The sequence below is a fragment of the Stigmatopora argus genome, chromosome 4 (genome assembly GCF_051989625.1).
Source record: "Stigmatopora argus isolate UIUO_Sarg chromosome 4, RoL_Sarg_1.0, whole genome shotgun sequence".
Classification (NCBI taxonomy): domain Eukaryota; kingdom Metazoa; phylum Chordata; class Actinopteri; order Syngnathiformes; family Syngnathidae; genus Stigmatopora; species Stigmatopora argus.
The window spans coordinates 17,661,436-17,675,635 of record NC_135390.1 but is presented as its reverse complement, the minus strand read 5'-3'; the positions used below and the strand labels follow the sequence as shown (position 1 = coordinate 17,675,635).

The window sequence follows — 14,200 nt, the reverse complement described above, 5'->3', positions numbered from 1 at the left end:
CGAAAATGTGATCGTCGACTGCTAATATTGTCTTGCTTTAAGCATATGTCACACGTCCACCTTTTCACTATCTAAATATAGCACGTCAGCAAGCAATGTACCCAGACATTCAAGTTGTCAGCGACATTTCCAGAATCTTGAATTTAGTGCATACAAAAGGCGCACCAACTAATTGGGCACCCCGTCCACTTTCGAGATAATTTTAGACTTTTAAGTGCACCCATGTGAGTAATGTTGAATTTGTACGTTTTTTTATCGCTTAATAAGGGGAATTGCCATCTTTAATAAGGGAAGTAATTGGCCAAGGTTGACAGGTATGCGAATTTGACACCCCTGACATAACCCTCATTTAACTTGAGTGTTTTGACAGCAGGGGGTGAATGAACAAATGCAATGGCGGAGTGGAAATGGCACAAACTTTTGGTTTTGCGGCGCCCTTGTTGGAAAAAAAATGAAAGCATTTAATTACTACATAGAGTAGGAATGAGTTACAAAGTGAACAGTGACCCCCTCACTTTTGTCATCCTGTTTTTATTCATTTTAAAATTTGCTTAATAGCAAAATCTAACTCGCCGGTCGACATGAAGGCAAAAATTCAAGTTTTTAATGGCTGTATGGTTTGGGATTAGTGGAATACACCAGGCGTGAAATGCGTCTGCGTTTGAAATGAAGGAGAAACTTACTTGCTTTAACCTTCCCAATCAAGGCGCTCAGACGTCGACGACATCCTTGAAACTTTGAGAGCCTTTTGGCTCTCGTCTATCCGCTCCGCCTTTGGTAAGCGTCTTCCGATATTGGAACGTTTCCCAGGAGGGGCGACGCTCCCGAGCCGGAACGCGCTTCCTCGGTTCAGGCTGCCTAATTGGACCGTCAGGCTCTTGAGTCGAGAGTACAAAAAAATAAGATAAAATGTGCGTTGGCGCTTTATATTTTGATGAAAACTAGATTTGCGGGAAGGCGAGCCGGGTGGGACCGATTTTGGTGGTGGGTTCACACAGGAAGCGAGGCTGAAGATGGTAGACGTTGCATGAGGTTATTGAGTTGCTTTTAAAGTTAATTGGTTCATATCAGGTTGTATTGTTGGCAATTGGTGGGGTTGCTAGTTTTAAGACATGTTAGTCAGATGGTTATTTGCTTGTTTTTTGGGTAGGTTTTATGAGGCGGGTATTTGGTTCATTGGTGGGTTGGTTTTTCCACAACGCACAAGTAGGCTTTTTGTGTTGTTGATAATGACGACAGGGCCAATGTCCGATTATTATTAACTGAATTCTAATTTTGTTTTAATCTTTTTTTACCTTCGTTTTCCGGGTTAGCGGTTTGCCACGCCTCCACCCTCACGTTCGCTATCGATGGACTGTTCGCTGTTGTATTTCCTTCAAAATATTCTGAAAATGATGCACACAAATGTCCTCACAATAGGATAACGCACGACCACTTACCAACGAGAAGTAGTCTTGAATGAGTGATTGCGGGAGGTAAGGCTAAGGAAAGAATAACAGGAAATGCAACAGCTGAGCTTACCTACGTATTGATTGTGGGTAATGAAGTTTTATTGTGAGAAAGGGTGCCATTGGCTATCTATCAGTGTTGTGTGCACGAGTATAGTACTTCATTACCCAGAAAGCCCTCTTTTTGCCCGCGCATCCGCGTTGTGCGTTTCCTGGTCGAAACTCGTCTGAAGAAATCGTTCAGTGCTCGTAGATATCTGTTATACACGAAAGAGATGCGGCAAAAAAAGACAGTGCCCTACAATGATAAACAGCCTCATGTCATGGCCACCTGGTCGCATCTCGAAATTTTGATCATATCGCGGGCGAATTATTTAATCGAAATTTTCATCGTACCACGAGCATGTCGTAGGTAGAGCTGATCGTAGGTCGAGGTACCACTGTATACTACTTCTTGTTGGCAAGTGGTCGTGCGTTCTCCTATTGTGAGGACATTTCTGTGCATCATTTTTGGAATATTTTGAAGGGAATACTAAAGCAAACAGTCCATCGATAGGTTGCATCTGAAAGTCAGGGTGGAGGCAGGGCCAATAGAGCCAAAAATGTATCAAAATTTAAAACAAAATTAGAATTAAGTTTAGTGTAAGGTTAGATTAAACTAATTTTGGAGTGTGTCTGCATCGTAATCCAAGTTCATTTAAATTTGTTTATGTTACGAGCGCGTTCCCGTGCAAAATGTGAGCAACTGGCAAAGAGTGCTCAATTTTCTTTTTTCTTTTTATGTATTTTTCAGCCGTGCACCAAAAACAAGAGTCGCGTTCGGGCGGCCTACACGCTCCGTTCACCCAGCGTGGGGAGACTGTGCCCCGACACCAGCGAAGAAGAAGCCTGTGGCCTCAACCTCAACTGCTTCAACTACTTCTACAACATCACAGGTAAGCCTTCGCGCTCCAAACGGGTTGGACGTCTATATGTTGAATAAATATCTTGGAAAAAATATGCAAAGAGCGCATTATTGATCAAAGATATGGCGCACCATCATTTCGCATTTTTTACTCCCAGCTGGAACACACACAAACACACACACACACACACCGCTAGTGTTGTTGTTGTTGTTGTGCTCTTATACGAACTGGCTGCTAAAAACAGACGTAGTTGTTTTTGTCGGTAAGCCTCCCTGATGTTTGAGGTGTTTATTTATATTTTTTTTTTAGGTAAAGCGAGGCGCATGCTGAGGTTTAAAAGCAGCCCCGTTGTTTTATTTTTGGGAGAAACGAGTTAACACGCGGCGAGTCAAACAATTGGCTGCTTGCCATTTCCCTTTTTTATGTGGGTTAACCCAGTGTGTCATTTGGAATACAAAAATATCATCTTTTTTTTGCGCTTACTGTTTTAATGAATGAGTTCTATTTTTTTGTTCATTTACAATTTGGATTAAAAAAGGGGAAAGGCAGTCCGTTTTTTCATTTAAAGAAAAGGAGACTGAATACTGTTTATTTTTAGTGATTTCATTTGTTTAGATTAGAAACAGTAGTAGATATCATATTTTTGTTTTAGCTGTTGATAAGATTTCAGTTTTGAATTTTCTTTTTAACAGAAAAAAAATCTCACTTGTGGTCGTTGTTAAACATTTGTTGACATTTGATTCATTCATTTGTTTATTTTCCATCATTTTCATTTATTCATATTAAAAAATATGGAGAAAAAAACTGTCAATATTCTTCATTTAATCTAAAAACGGACAGCCAACTGCCTAACTATTCCCCCCCCCAAAATTATTAAATTATATTTACGTCCAATCCTAATTGACTCCATTATAGATAAAACTTTGATATTTGTCATTACGAAATAGCCACATTCATTCAAAGTTGATTGACATTTTTTTAATCAACTCCCTGGAAACCAACAACAAGAAAATAGACCCTCCGTGACAAGAATATTAATTTCTTTGTTTACCTATTGCTCCAAAATCCCCCCCTCCTCAGATTGGAGCACCTGCCAGCTGAGTCCAAATGGCGTTTGCGGTCCAGGCGTCAAGACGCGCATGCTGGACTGCGTCCGCAGCGACGGCAAGTCGGTAGACATCAAGTTTTGCGAAGAGGCAAGTCACCCACTTTCCATTTTTTTTTTCCTTCCACGAGAGCAAATTATCGCACGGATGTCTTTGCCGCCGCGGGCCGGGGAATTGTAATCACTCCTAACGAGTCTCCGCTTCCTTTTAATTGCGGCGGCGTTCGGAGAGCTCGCCACGTTCGCCGTGTGACTCCGCTGCGGCTCATGATGCACTCGCAAAGACTTCTGGGAATTGTGTTGTCGCTTAACGTGCTGGTGTCGTTTTAGAGGGGGTGGGGTGGGGGGGGTCGGTTCGGTTCACGGACAACGTGATCACGTGTGATGCATTATTTTTGGCCCGAAAAGTTAACTTAACTGGCCGCCATTGACAGGGCTAGACGTCATTGGCACTGAGAGATGCACATTCACGACCTGTTTAAGTGAATTGGACATCTATCATTGTCAATGGTAGGGAAGGAGTTCATTTTGCGTCACTTCCTTGTCATTTTAGTCACCGGATTTTCGCGCAAATAAGCCGTATTTGTAAGTAAAGAAAAAAGATGACTGAATCAAGAGTACAGCGTTGCTATACATTTTTTCACCAGTAGATGTCGGCAAATTAACATTTACTATTTGTTGGTTATTTTCTGTTTTGCATTAAAAAAACAACCATTACTGAATGGATTACTAACTTCCCCATAATATATTATTATGATAATTTCCGTGCTTTTGATTTATACAGTACAGTGGTACCTCGACATACGATCGTAATATGTTCCGAGACTGAGATCGTATGTCGAGGTTTTCGTAACTCGAGCGAACGTTTCCCATTGAAATGAATTGAAAATAAATTAATTCGTTCCAACCCTTTGAAAAAACACCAAAAACAGGATATCTTTTTTTTTTACCTTCATTCTGGCCGGGTTAGTTGTTTGCCACGCCTCCACCCTCACGTTCGCTATCGATGGACTGTTTGCTGTTGTATTGCCTTCAAAATATTCCGAAAATGATGCACACAAATGTCCTCACAATAAGATAACGCACGACCACTTGCCAACGAGAAGTAGTCTTGTGGTATTAGCGATCGCTCCGCTGCTCGTGGGAACATCAGGGGCGCTGGCTCGCAACTCCCTCTTTGTAGTAGCTCTGGTCGCAACCGCTTTGAACGGCGCCTATGAGAGAGTTGCCACCAGAGATACTGTTGCGGGGAGGGAGTTGCGAGCCAGTGCTCCTGATCTTATGAGTAGCGAACGAGAAGTAATATAATACTCCTCGTATTAGATAATAATAACAGGAAATGCAACAGCTGAGCTTACGCACGTATTTATTGTGGGTAATGAAGTTTTATAATGAGAAAGAGTGCCATTGCCTATCGGCGTTGTGTGCACGAGTATACTTCATTACCCAGAAAGCCCTCTTTTTTCCCGTGCATGCGCATTGTGCGTTTCCTGGTCGAAACTCGTCTGAATAAATGTTCAGGTCTCGTAGATATTATGTCTAAAAAGACTGCGCTACAACGATAAACAGCCTCATGTCATGGCCACCTGGCTTCGTCGCATCTCGAAATTTTAATTGTATCGCGAGAGAATTATTCGATCGATATTTACGTCGTAACACGAGCATGTTGAATGATAGGCTGTCATATCACGAGGTACGACTGTATCTCAGAAATAACACTTCCGATGATTTTTCTTAAGATTTTCCCTTCAAAGTAACACATTTGTACACCCTATCAAAACCATGATTATGGCGGTGAAAATTGTGAATCAGGGGGTGGCTTATACGCGAGAAATTTCAAAATTCAATGATTTTTAGGCAGTTTTAAGGGTGCGGCTTATATGCAAGAAACTACGGTGCTTACAGGTCACTCGGGGTAAATTTTGGATCATTTTCCATTGATTTTTAGGAACTTTTCGGAATGCTTCTCTTCTAATTGTGGGGCATTTTCAATGTATCTCTTGTTGGTTTTAAGGTGTAGTAGTATTAAGTATTTTTTGGGGCGGGGCTTTTTTCCGTAGTTAAACTTGGAGAAGAAGTGGCAAATGAACATCTCCTGCGTGGTGGAATGTCCCGTCAACTGCCAGCTTTCCGATTGGTCGGTGTGGTCCGAGTGTTCGCAAACCTGTGGTTTAGACGGTAGGTCATTTATCACACTATTCTTTGAAGAAATTGTTTTATTTTAGGTATTCATTCAATACATGTAAAGGTTTTTATAAAATCAAAATGAGAAAAACAAATCAATGTCCTCCTAAGAATGGACCAATCACGGCATTGTGAAACCAAACAGGGAAGTACAATCCACCACCTAAATAAAAGCTTCAACTCAAATTTGTACTATCAAACAAACAGTCATGCAATATATAGCATAAACAACAACAACAATGGATCACTTTATACGAAACAAAAGGCTGGGTATGATTTTGCAAGTTTTGCTGTTTTTGTTTTGCTGCTGTTTTTGTTTTGCTTTTGGTTTTGGTTTTTTGTTGTTTGTTCCTTATCGCTGTTGGCTTGACATGTGTGCGTGGGATGAAAGGTTGCACCGGTTGTCAAGGTGTGTGTGTGTGTGTTTATGTGTGTGTGCATCCACTGTTTATGGAAACGGGGTCACTCTCAAACGTAGTCTCTTACGTAATCCCGCCTATTTTTATACCTGCTCTCATGGGTCATGTGATTAATGTTCCAGATGTACTCAACAGGAACATTTGGCTGATTGATGAAATGATGAAAATAAAAAAAATAAGAAGACAGCTCAAGCAATTAAAAAATAAAATGACGGAGACAACTCGGAAAGATTTATAGTGCGCACTGGTGGTAAAAGTTAGCTATTACAATATAAATCGGCAAAATGATTGTAATTTATGTGTTGTCGTTAAAGTTCGGATAACACATTTTTTGGCGTACGAGGCCTGATTTTGAGGGTGCATACCGTGGAAATTTATTTTTTTACAAAAGATTTGTTTCTTTTGACAATAACCTTGTCCATCTTGATTATTTTGTTGCTTGGTAACTATTAAGAAATATTAAAAACAACTTTTCTCATACAATCCATCAATGGCAGTAGTGCAAACAAGCTAATTTACACAGAAGTACAAATAAATAACTACACATTCATGAAAGCACTGCTATGGAACGGCCACTAGGGGTGCCTTTAACACCATAACTAACAGGAAGAGCCGCAAAATCAACAGCCGTTATCGATACCAATCAAATCTTGTATCACAATACAATATTTTAGTATTAGATCTTGATATTTTTTTATGGGTTTCGCAAAGCTAGTTTAGTCAACTTTTGTTGTTGTTGTTGTGCAACACTGTTTGTTTGCCGGGGTGCCGGAGGCTCTTCTTCAATATCGATTGCTTCTTTCTTCCAGGCAAGATGTGGCGTCGGAGAACGGTGGTGCAGGCCTCGCAGGGCGACGGTCGCCCGTGTTCTTCTTCCCTGGAGCAGTGGAAACCGTGCCCGGTGCGGCCGTGTTACCGATGGCGGTACAGCGCCTGGTCAGAGTGCCGCGTAGAGGTCGGTGACTGTTTTTTTTTTGTTGTATAACAATGGTGATCAATCAATATTGATCCATTTATAAGGTGCAATGCTGGCTTTTCAGGAAATTGAAGCCTTTTTGAGTTGTGCCTTATAGTGCGGATAATACGGTACATCTTACATTTTTCCTCTAAATGAAGCTTTCATTTGTTGGCCACAAAATATTGCCCAGATATTTAGTTAGTCTGTTGTTCCCATTATGGTGGACTATTGTGGCGCCCGTTAGTCTAAATAACACCGATTGTGGAATGAGATCCAGTTTGAACCAGTTGTGGAAGCGCCCGTGAGTCTTCCAAGAAAGATCTCAGACAATGCCAAAAACATGATGAAGCAGCAGATGTCAAATAAAAAAAATGCGACTTCTATCGTTATTTTTCCACTCTTCATTGTGTATCTTTTGATGGGTGCTGCTGTTTCAGAGTGTCGTGTGCGGACACGGCACGCGCTACCGAAACCTGACGTGCCTGGTGTCGGACGGCGGCGACGGCGGCGCGGATGACGGCAGCCAAGTGGACGAGGAACTGTGCGGCACTCTGGAGTTGTCCGTGGATGGAGATAAGAGAATCCGCTTGAAGGAAGCTTGCACGCTCCCCTGCCCTGGTGAGTGCTTCAATACACTTGCAGTCCATTACGTTTTTACCATTTGCCAATACTGATTATCCGTTCCATACCTTGGCAATAACCCAGCCCTTTAGGAAAAAAGCCTTACTATACATGGTCATTTTTTAAAAGAGAAAAGCCTTACTATATATGGTCATTTTTTTAAGAAAAAAAGCCTTACTATACTATGTCTTTTTTTTTTTAAAAGCCTTACAATACTATGTCGTTTTTTGAAGAAAAAAGCCTTACTATACTGTCGTTTTTTGAAGAAAAAAAGCCTTACGATACTATGTCGCTTTTTAAAGAAAAAAAGCCTTACTATACTATGTCGTTTTTTTTAAAGAAAAAAAGCCTTACTATAGTATGTCGTTTTTAAAAGAAAAAAATAGCCTTACTATACATACTATGTTGTTTTTTTAAGAAAAAAGCCTTACTATACTATGTCGTTTTTTAAAGAAAAAAAGCCTTACTATACTATGTCGTTTTTTTTAAGAAAAAAAGCCTTACTATACTATGTCGTTTTTTTTAAGAAAAAAAAGCCTTACTATACTATGTCGTTTTTTAAAGAAAAAAAAGCCCTACTATAGTATGTCGTTTTTAAAGAAAAAAATAGCCTTACTATACACACTATGTTGTTTTTTAAGAAAAAAGCCTTACTATACTATGTCGTTTTTTAAAGAAAAAATTAGCCTTACTATACTATGTCCGTTTTTTAAGAAAAAAACCTTACTATATTGTCGTTTTTTTAAAGAAAAAAGCCTTACTATACTATGTCGTTTTTTTAAGAAAAAAGCCTTACTATACTATGTCGTTTTTTAAAGAAAAAATTAGCATTACTATACTATGTCCGTTTTTTAAGAAAAAAACCTTACTATATTGTCGTTTTTTAAAAGAAAAAAGTCTTACTATACTATGTCGTTTTTTTAAGAAAAAAGCCTTACTATACTATGTCGTTTTTTTAAGAAAAAACCCTTACTATACTATGTCGTTTTTTTTAAAGAAAAAAAAGCCTTACTATACTATGTCGTTTTTTAAAGAAAAAATTAGCCTTACTATACTATGTCAGTTTTTTAAGAAAAAAGCCTTACTATACCATGTCGTTTTTTAAGAAAAAAAGCCTTACTATACTGTCGTTTTTTAAAGAAAAAAGCCCTACTATACTAGGTCGTTTTTTAAGAAAAAAAGCCTTACTATACTATGTCGTTTTTTTAAGAAAAAAGCCTTACTATACTATGTCGTTTTTTTAAGAAAAAAGCCTTACTATACTATGTCATTTTTTTAAGAAAAAAAGCCTTACTATACTATGTCGTTTTTTAAGAAAAAAGCCTTACTATACTATGTCGTTTTTTAAGAAAAAGGCCTTACTATACTACGTCGTTTTTTTAAGAAAAAAGCCTTAATATACGATGAGGTTTTTTTTAAAGAAAAAAAGCATTACTACACTATGTCGTTTTTTGAAGAAAAAAGCCTTACTATACTGTCGTTTTTTGAAGAAAAAAAGCCTTACGATACTATGTCGCTTTTTAAAGAAAAAAAAGCCTTACTATACTATGTCGTTTTTTTAAAGAAAAAAAGCCTTACTATAGTATGTCGTTTTTTAAAGAAAAAAATAGCCTTACTATACATACTATGTGGTTTTTTTAAGAAAAAAGCCTTACTATACTATGTCGTTTTTTAAAGAAAAAAAGCATTACTATACTATGTCGTTTTTTAAGAAAAAAAGCCTTACTATACTATGTCGTTTTTTAAGAAAAAAGCCTTACTATACTATGTAGTTTTTTAAGAAAAAAGCCTTACTATACTATGTAGTTTTTTAAGAAAAAAGCCTTACTATACTATGTCGTTTTTTTAAAGAAAAAAGCCTTACTATACTATGTCGTTTTTTTAAGAAAAAAAGCCTTACTATACTATGTCGTTTTTTTAAAGAAAAAAAGCCTTACTATACTATGTCGTTTTTTTAAGAAAAAAGCCTTACTATACTATGTCGTTTTTTAAGAAAAAGGCCTTACTATACTATGTCGTTTTTTTTTAAAGAAAAAAGGCCTTACTATAGTATGTCGTTTTTAAAAGAAAAAAATAGCCTTACTATACATACTATGTTGTTTTTTTGAAGAAAAAAGCCTTACTATACTATGTCGTTTTTTAAAGAAAAAAAGCCTTACTATACTATGTCGTTTTTAAGAAAAAAAGCCTTACTATACTATGTCGTTTTTTAAGAAAAAAGCCTTACTATACTATGTCGTTTTTTAAAGAAAAAAAGCCTTACTATACTATGTCGTTTTTTAAGAAAAAAAGCCTTACTATACTATGTGTTTTTTTAAGAAAAAAGCCTTACTATACTATGTCGTTTTTTTAAAGAAAAAAAAGCCTTACTATACAATGTCGTTTTTTAAAAAAAAAAGCCCTACTATAGTATGTCGTTTTTTAAAGAAAAAAATAGCCTTACTATACACACTATGTTGTTTTTTAAGAAAAAAGCCTTACTATATTGTCGTTTTTTAAAAGAAAAAAGCCTTACTATACTATGTCGTTTTTTTAAGAAAAAAGCCTTACTATACTATGTCGTTTTTTTAAGAAAAAACCCTTACTATACTATGTCGTTTTTTTAAAAGAAAAAAAAGCCTTACTATACTATGTTGTTTTTTAAAGAAAAAAATAGCCTTACTATACTATGTCCGTTTTTTAAGAAAAAAGCCTTACTATACCATGTCGTTTTTTAAGAAAAAAAGCCTTACTATACTATGTCGTTTTTTTAAGAAAAAAAGCCTTACTATACTATGTCGTTTTTAAAGAAAAAATTAGCCTTACTATACTATGTCCGTTTTTTAAGAAAAAAGCCTTACTATACAATGTCGTTTTTTAAAGAAAAAAGCCTTACTATACTATGTCGTTTTTTTTAAGAAAAAACCCTTACTATACTATGTCGTTTTTTTAAAGAAAAAAAAGCCTTACTATACTATGTCGTTTTTTAAAGAAAAAAAAGCCCTACTATAGTATGTCGTTTTTTAAAGAAAAAAATAGCCTTATACTATACACACTTGTTTTTTAAGAAAAAAGCCTTACTATACTATGTGGTTTTTTAAAGAAAAAATTAGCCTTACTATACTATGTCCGTTTTTTAAGAAAAAAACCTTACTATATTGTCGTTTTTTAAAAGAAAAAAGCCTTGCTATACTATGTCGTTTTTTTAAAGAAAAAAGCCTGACTATACTATGTCGTTTTTTTAAGAAAAAACCCTTACTATACTATGTCGTTTTTTTAAAAGAAAAAAAGCCTTACTATACCATGTCGTTTTTTAAGAAAAAAAGCCTTACTATACTATGTCGTTTTTTAAAGAAAAAAAGCCTTACTATACCATGTCGTTTTTTAAGAAAAAAAGCCTTACTATACTATGTCGTTTTTTAAAGAAAAAAGCCTTACTATACTATGTCGTTTTTTTAAGAAAAAAAGCCTTACTATACTATGTCGTATTTTAAAGAAAAAAATAGCCTTACTATACTATGTCCGTTTTTTTAGAAAAAAGCCTTACTATACCATGTCGTTTTTTAAGAAAAAAAGCCTTACTATACTATGTCGTTTTTTTAAAGAAAAAAGCCTTACTATACTATGTCGTTTTTTTAAGAAAAAAAGCCTTACTATACTATGTCGTTTTTTAAGAAAAAAAACCTTACTATACTACGTCGTTTTTTAAAGAAAAAAAGCCTTACTATACTTTGTCGTTTTTTAAGAAAAAAAAGCCTTACTATACTATGTCGTTTTTTAAGAAAAAAGCCTTACTATACTATGTCGTTTTTTTAAAAGAAAAAAGCCTTACTATACTATGTCGTTTTTTTAAAGAAAAAAAAGCCTTACTATACTATGTCGTTTTTTAAAGAAAAAAAAGCCCTACTATAGTATGTCGTTTTTTAAAGAAAAAAATAGCCTTACTATACACACTGTTGTTTTTTAAGAAAAAAACCTTACTATACTATGTCGTTTTTTAAAGAAAAAATTAGCCTTACTATACTATGTCCGTTTTTTAAGAAAAAAACCTTACTATATTGTCGTTTTTTAAAAGAAAAAAGCCTTACTATACTATGTCGTTTTTTTAAAGAAAAAAGCCTTACTATACTATGTCGTTTTTTTAAGAAAAAACCCTTACTATACTATGTCGTTTTTTTAAAAGAAAAAAAGCCTTACTATACCATGTCGTTTTTTAAGAAAAAAAGCCTTACGACACTATGTCGTTTTTTAAAGAAAAAAAGCCTTACTATACCATGTCGTTTTTTAAGAAAAAAAGCCTTACTATACTATGTCGTTTTTTAAAGAAAAAAGCCTTACTATACTATGTCGTTTTTTTAAGAAAAAAAGCCTTACTATACTATGTCGTTTTTTTAAGAAAAAAGCTTTACTATACCATGTCGTTTTTTAAGAAAAAAAGCCTTACTATACTCTGTCGTTTTTTAAAGAAAAAAGCCTTACTATACTATGTCGTTTTTTTAAGAAAAAAAGCCTTACTATACTATGTCGTTTTTTAAAGAAAAAAATAGCCTTACTATACTATGTCCGTTTTTTTAGAAAAAAGCCTTACTATACCATGTCGTTTTTTAAGAAAAAAAGCCTTACTATACTATGTCGTTTTTTTAAAGAAAAAAGCCTTACTATACTATGTCGTTTTTTTAAGAAAAAAAGCCTTACTATACTATGTCGTTTTTTAAGAAAAAAAACCTTACTATACTACGTCGTTTTTTAAAGAAAAAAAGCCTTACTATACTTTGTCGTTTTTTAAGAAAAAAAAGCCTTACTATACTATGTCGTTTTTTAAGAAAAAAGCCTTACTATACTATGTCGTTTTTTTAAAAGAAAAAAGCCTTACTATACTATGTCGTTTTTTTAAAGAAAAAAAAGCCTTACTATACTATGTCGTTTTTTAAAGAAAAAAAGCCCTACTATAGTATGTCGTTTTTTAAAGAAAAAAATAGCCTTACTATACACACTGTTGTTTTTTAAGAAAAAAGCCTTACTATACTATGTCGTTTTTTAAAGAAAAAATTAGCCTTACTATACTATGTCCGTTTTTTAAGAAAAAAACCTTACTATATTGTCGTTTTTTAAAAGAAAAAAGCCTTACTATACTATGTCGTTTTTTTAAAGAAAAAAGCCTTACTATACTATGTCGTTTTTTTAAGAAAAAACCCTTACTATACTATGTCGTTTTTTTAAAAGAAAAAAAGCCTTACTATACCATGTCGTTTTTTAAGAAAAAAAGCCTTACTATACTATGTCGTTTTTTAAAGAAAAAAAGCCTTACTATACCATGTCGTTTTTTAAGAAAAAAAGCCTTACTATACTATGTCGTTTTTTAAAGAAAAAAGCCTTACTATACTATGTCGTTTTTTTAAGAAAAAAAGCCTTACTATACTATGTCGTTTTTTTAAGAAAAAAGCTTTACTATACCATGTCGTTTTTTAAGAAAAAAAGCCTTACTATACTCTGTCGTTTTTTAAAGAAAAAAGCCTTACTATACTATGTCGTTTTTTTAAGAAAAAAAGCCTTACTATACTATGTCATTTTTTTTAAGAAAAAAGCCTTACTATACTATGTCGTTTTTTTAAGAAAAAAGCCTTACTATACTATGTCGTTTTTTTAAAGAAAAAAAAGCCTTACTATACTATGTCGTTTTTTAAAGAAAAAATTAGCCTTACTATACTATGTCCGTTTTTTAAGAAAAAAGCCTTACTATACCATGTCGTTTTTTAAGAAAAAAGCCTTACTATACTATGTCCGTTTTTTAAGAAAAAAACCTTACTATATTGTCGTTTTTTAAAAGAAAAAAGCCTTACTATACTATGTCGTTTTTTTAAAGAAAAAAGCCTTACTATACTATGTCGTTTTTTTAAGAAAAAACCCTTACTATACTATGTCGTTTTTTTAAAAGAAAAAAAGCCTTACTATACCATGTCGTTTTTTAAGAAAAAAAGCCTTACTATACTATGTCGTTTTTTAAAGAAAAAAAGCCTTACTATACCATGTCGTTTTTTAAGAAAAAAAGCCTTACTATACTATGTCGTTTTTTAAAGAAAAAAGCCTTACTATACTATGTCGTTTTTTTAAGAAAAAAAGCCTTACTATACTATGTCGTTTTTTTAAGAAAAAAGCTTTACTATACCATGTCGTTTTTTAAGAAAAAAAGCCTTACTATACTCTGTCGTTTTTTAAAGAAAAAAGCCTTACTATACTATGTCGTTTTTTTAAGAAAAAAAGCCTTACTATACTATGTCGTTTTTTAAAGAAAAAAATAGCCTTACTATACTATGTCCGTTTTTTTAGAAAAAAGCCTTACTATACCATGTCGTTTTTTAAGAAAAAAAGCCTTACTATACTATGTCGTTTTTTTAAAGAAAAAAGCCTTACTATACTATGTCGTTTTTTTAAGAAAAAAAGCCTTACTATACTATGTCGTTTTTTAAGAAAAAAAACCTTACTATACTACGTCGTTTTTTAAAGAAAAAAAGCCTTACTATACTTTGTCGTTTTTTAAGAAAAAAAAGCCTTACTATACTATGTCGTTTTTTAAGAAAAAA

At 34.3% G+C, this 14,200-nt stretch overlaps 1 protein-coding gene across 3 annotated transcripts in view; it reads left to right on the top strand.

Annotated features, from left to right (window-relative positions):
• Positions 1 to 14,200, top strand: part of thsd7ab (thrombospondin, type I, domain containing 7Ab) — a 91,542-nt gene that overhangs the window by 54,721 nt on the left and 22,621 nt on the right. For all 3 annotated transcript variants that reach the window (XM_077599725.1, XM_077599726.1, XM_077599724.1), the window contains 5 exons: positions 2,242 to 2,383; positions 3,434 to 3,549; positions 5,519 to 5,636; positions 6,871 to 7,016; positions 7,457 to 7,637. In XM_077599725.1, coding sequence (XP_077455851.1) covers positions 2,242 to 2,383; positions 3,434 to 3,549; positions 5,519 to 5,636; positions 6,871 to 7,016; positions 7,457 to 7,637 — 703 coding nt within the window. The remainder of the gene's footprint in view (positions 1 to 2,241; positions 2,384 to 3,433; positions 3,550 to 5,518; positions 5,637 to 6,870; positions 7,017 to 7,456; positions 7,638 to 14,200) is intronic.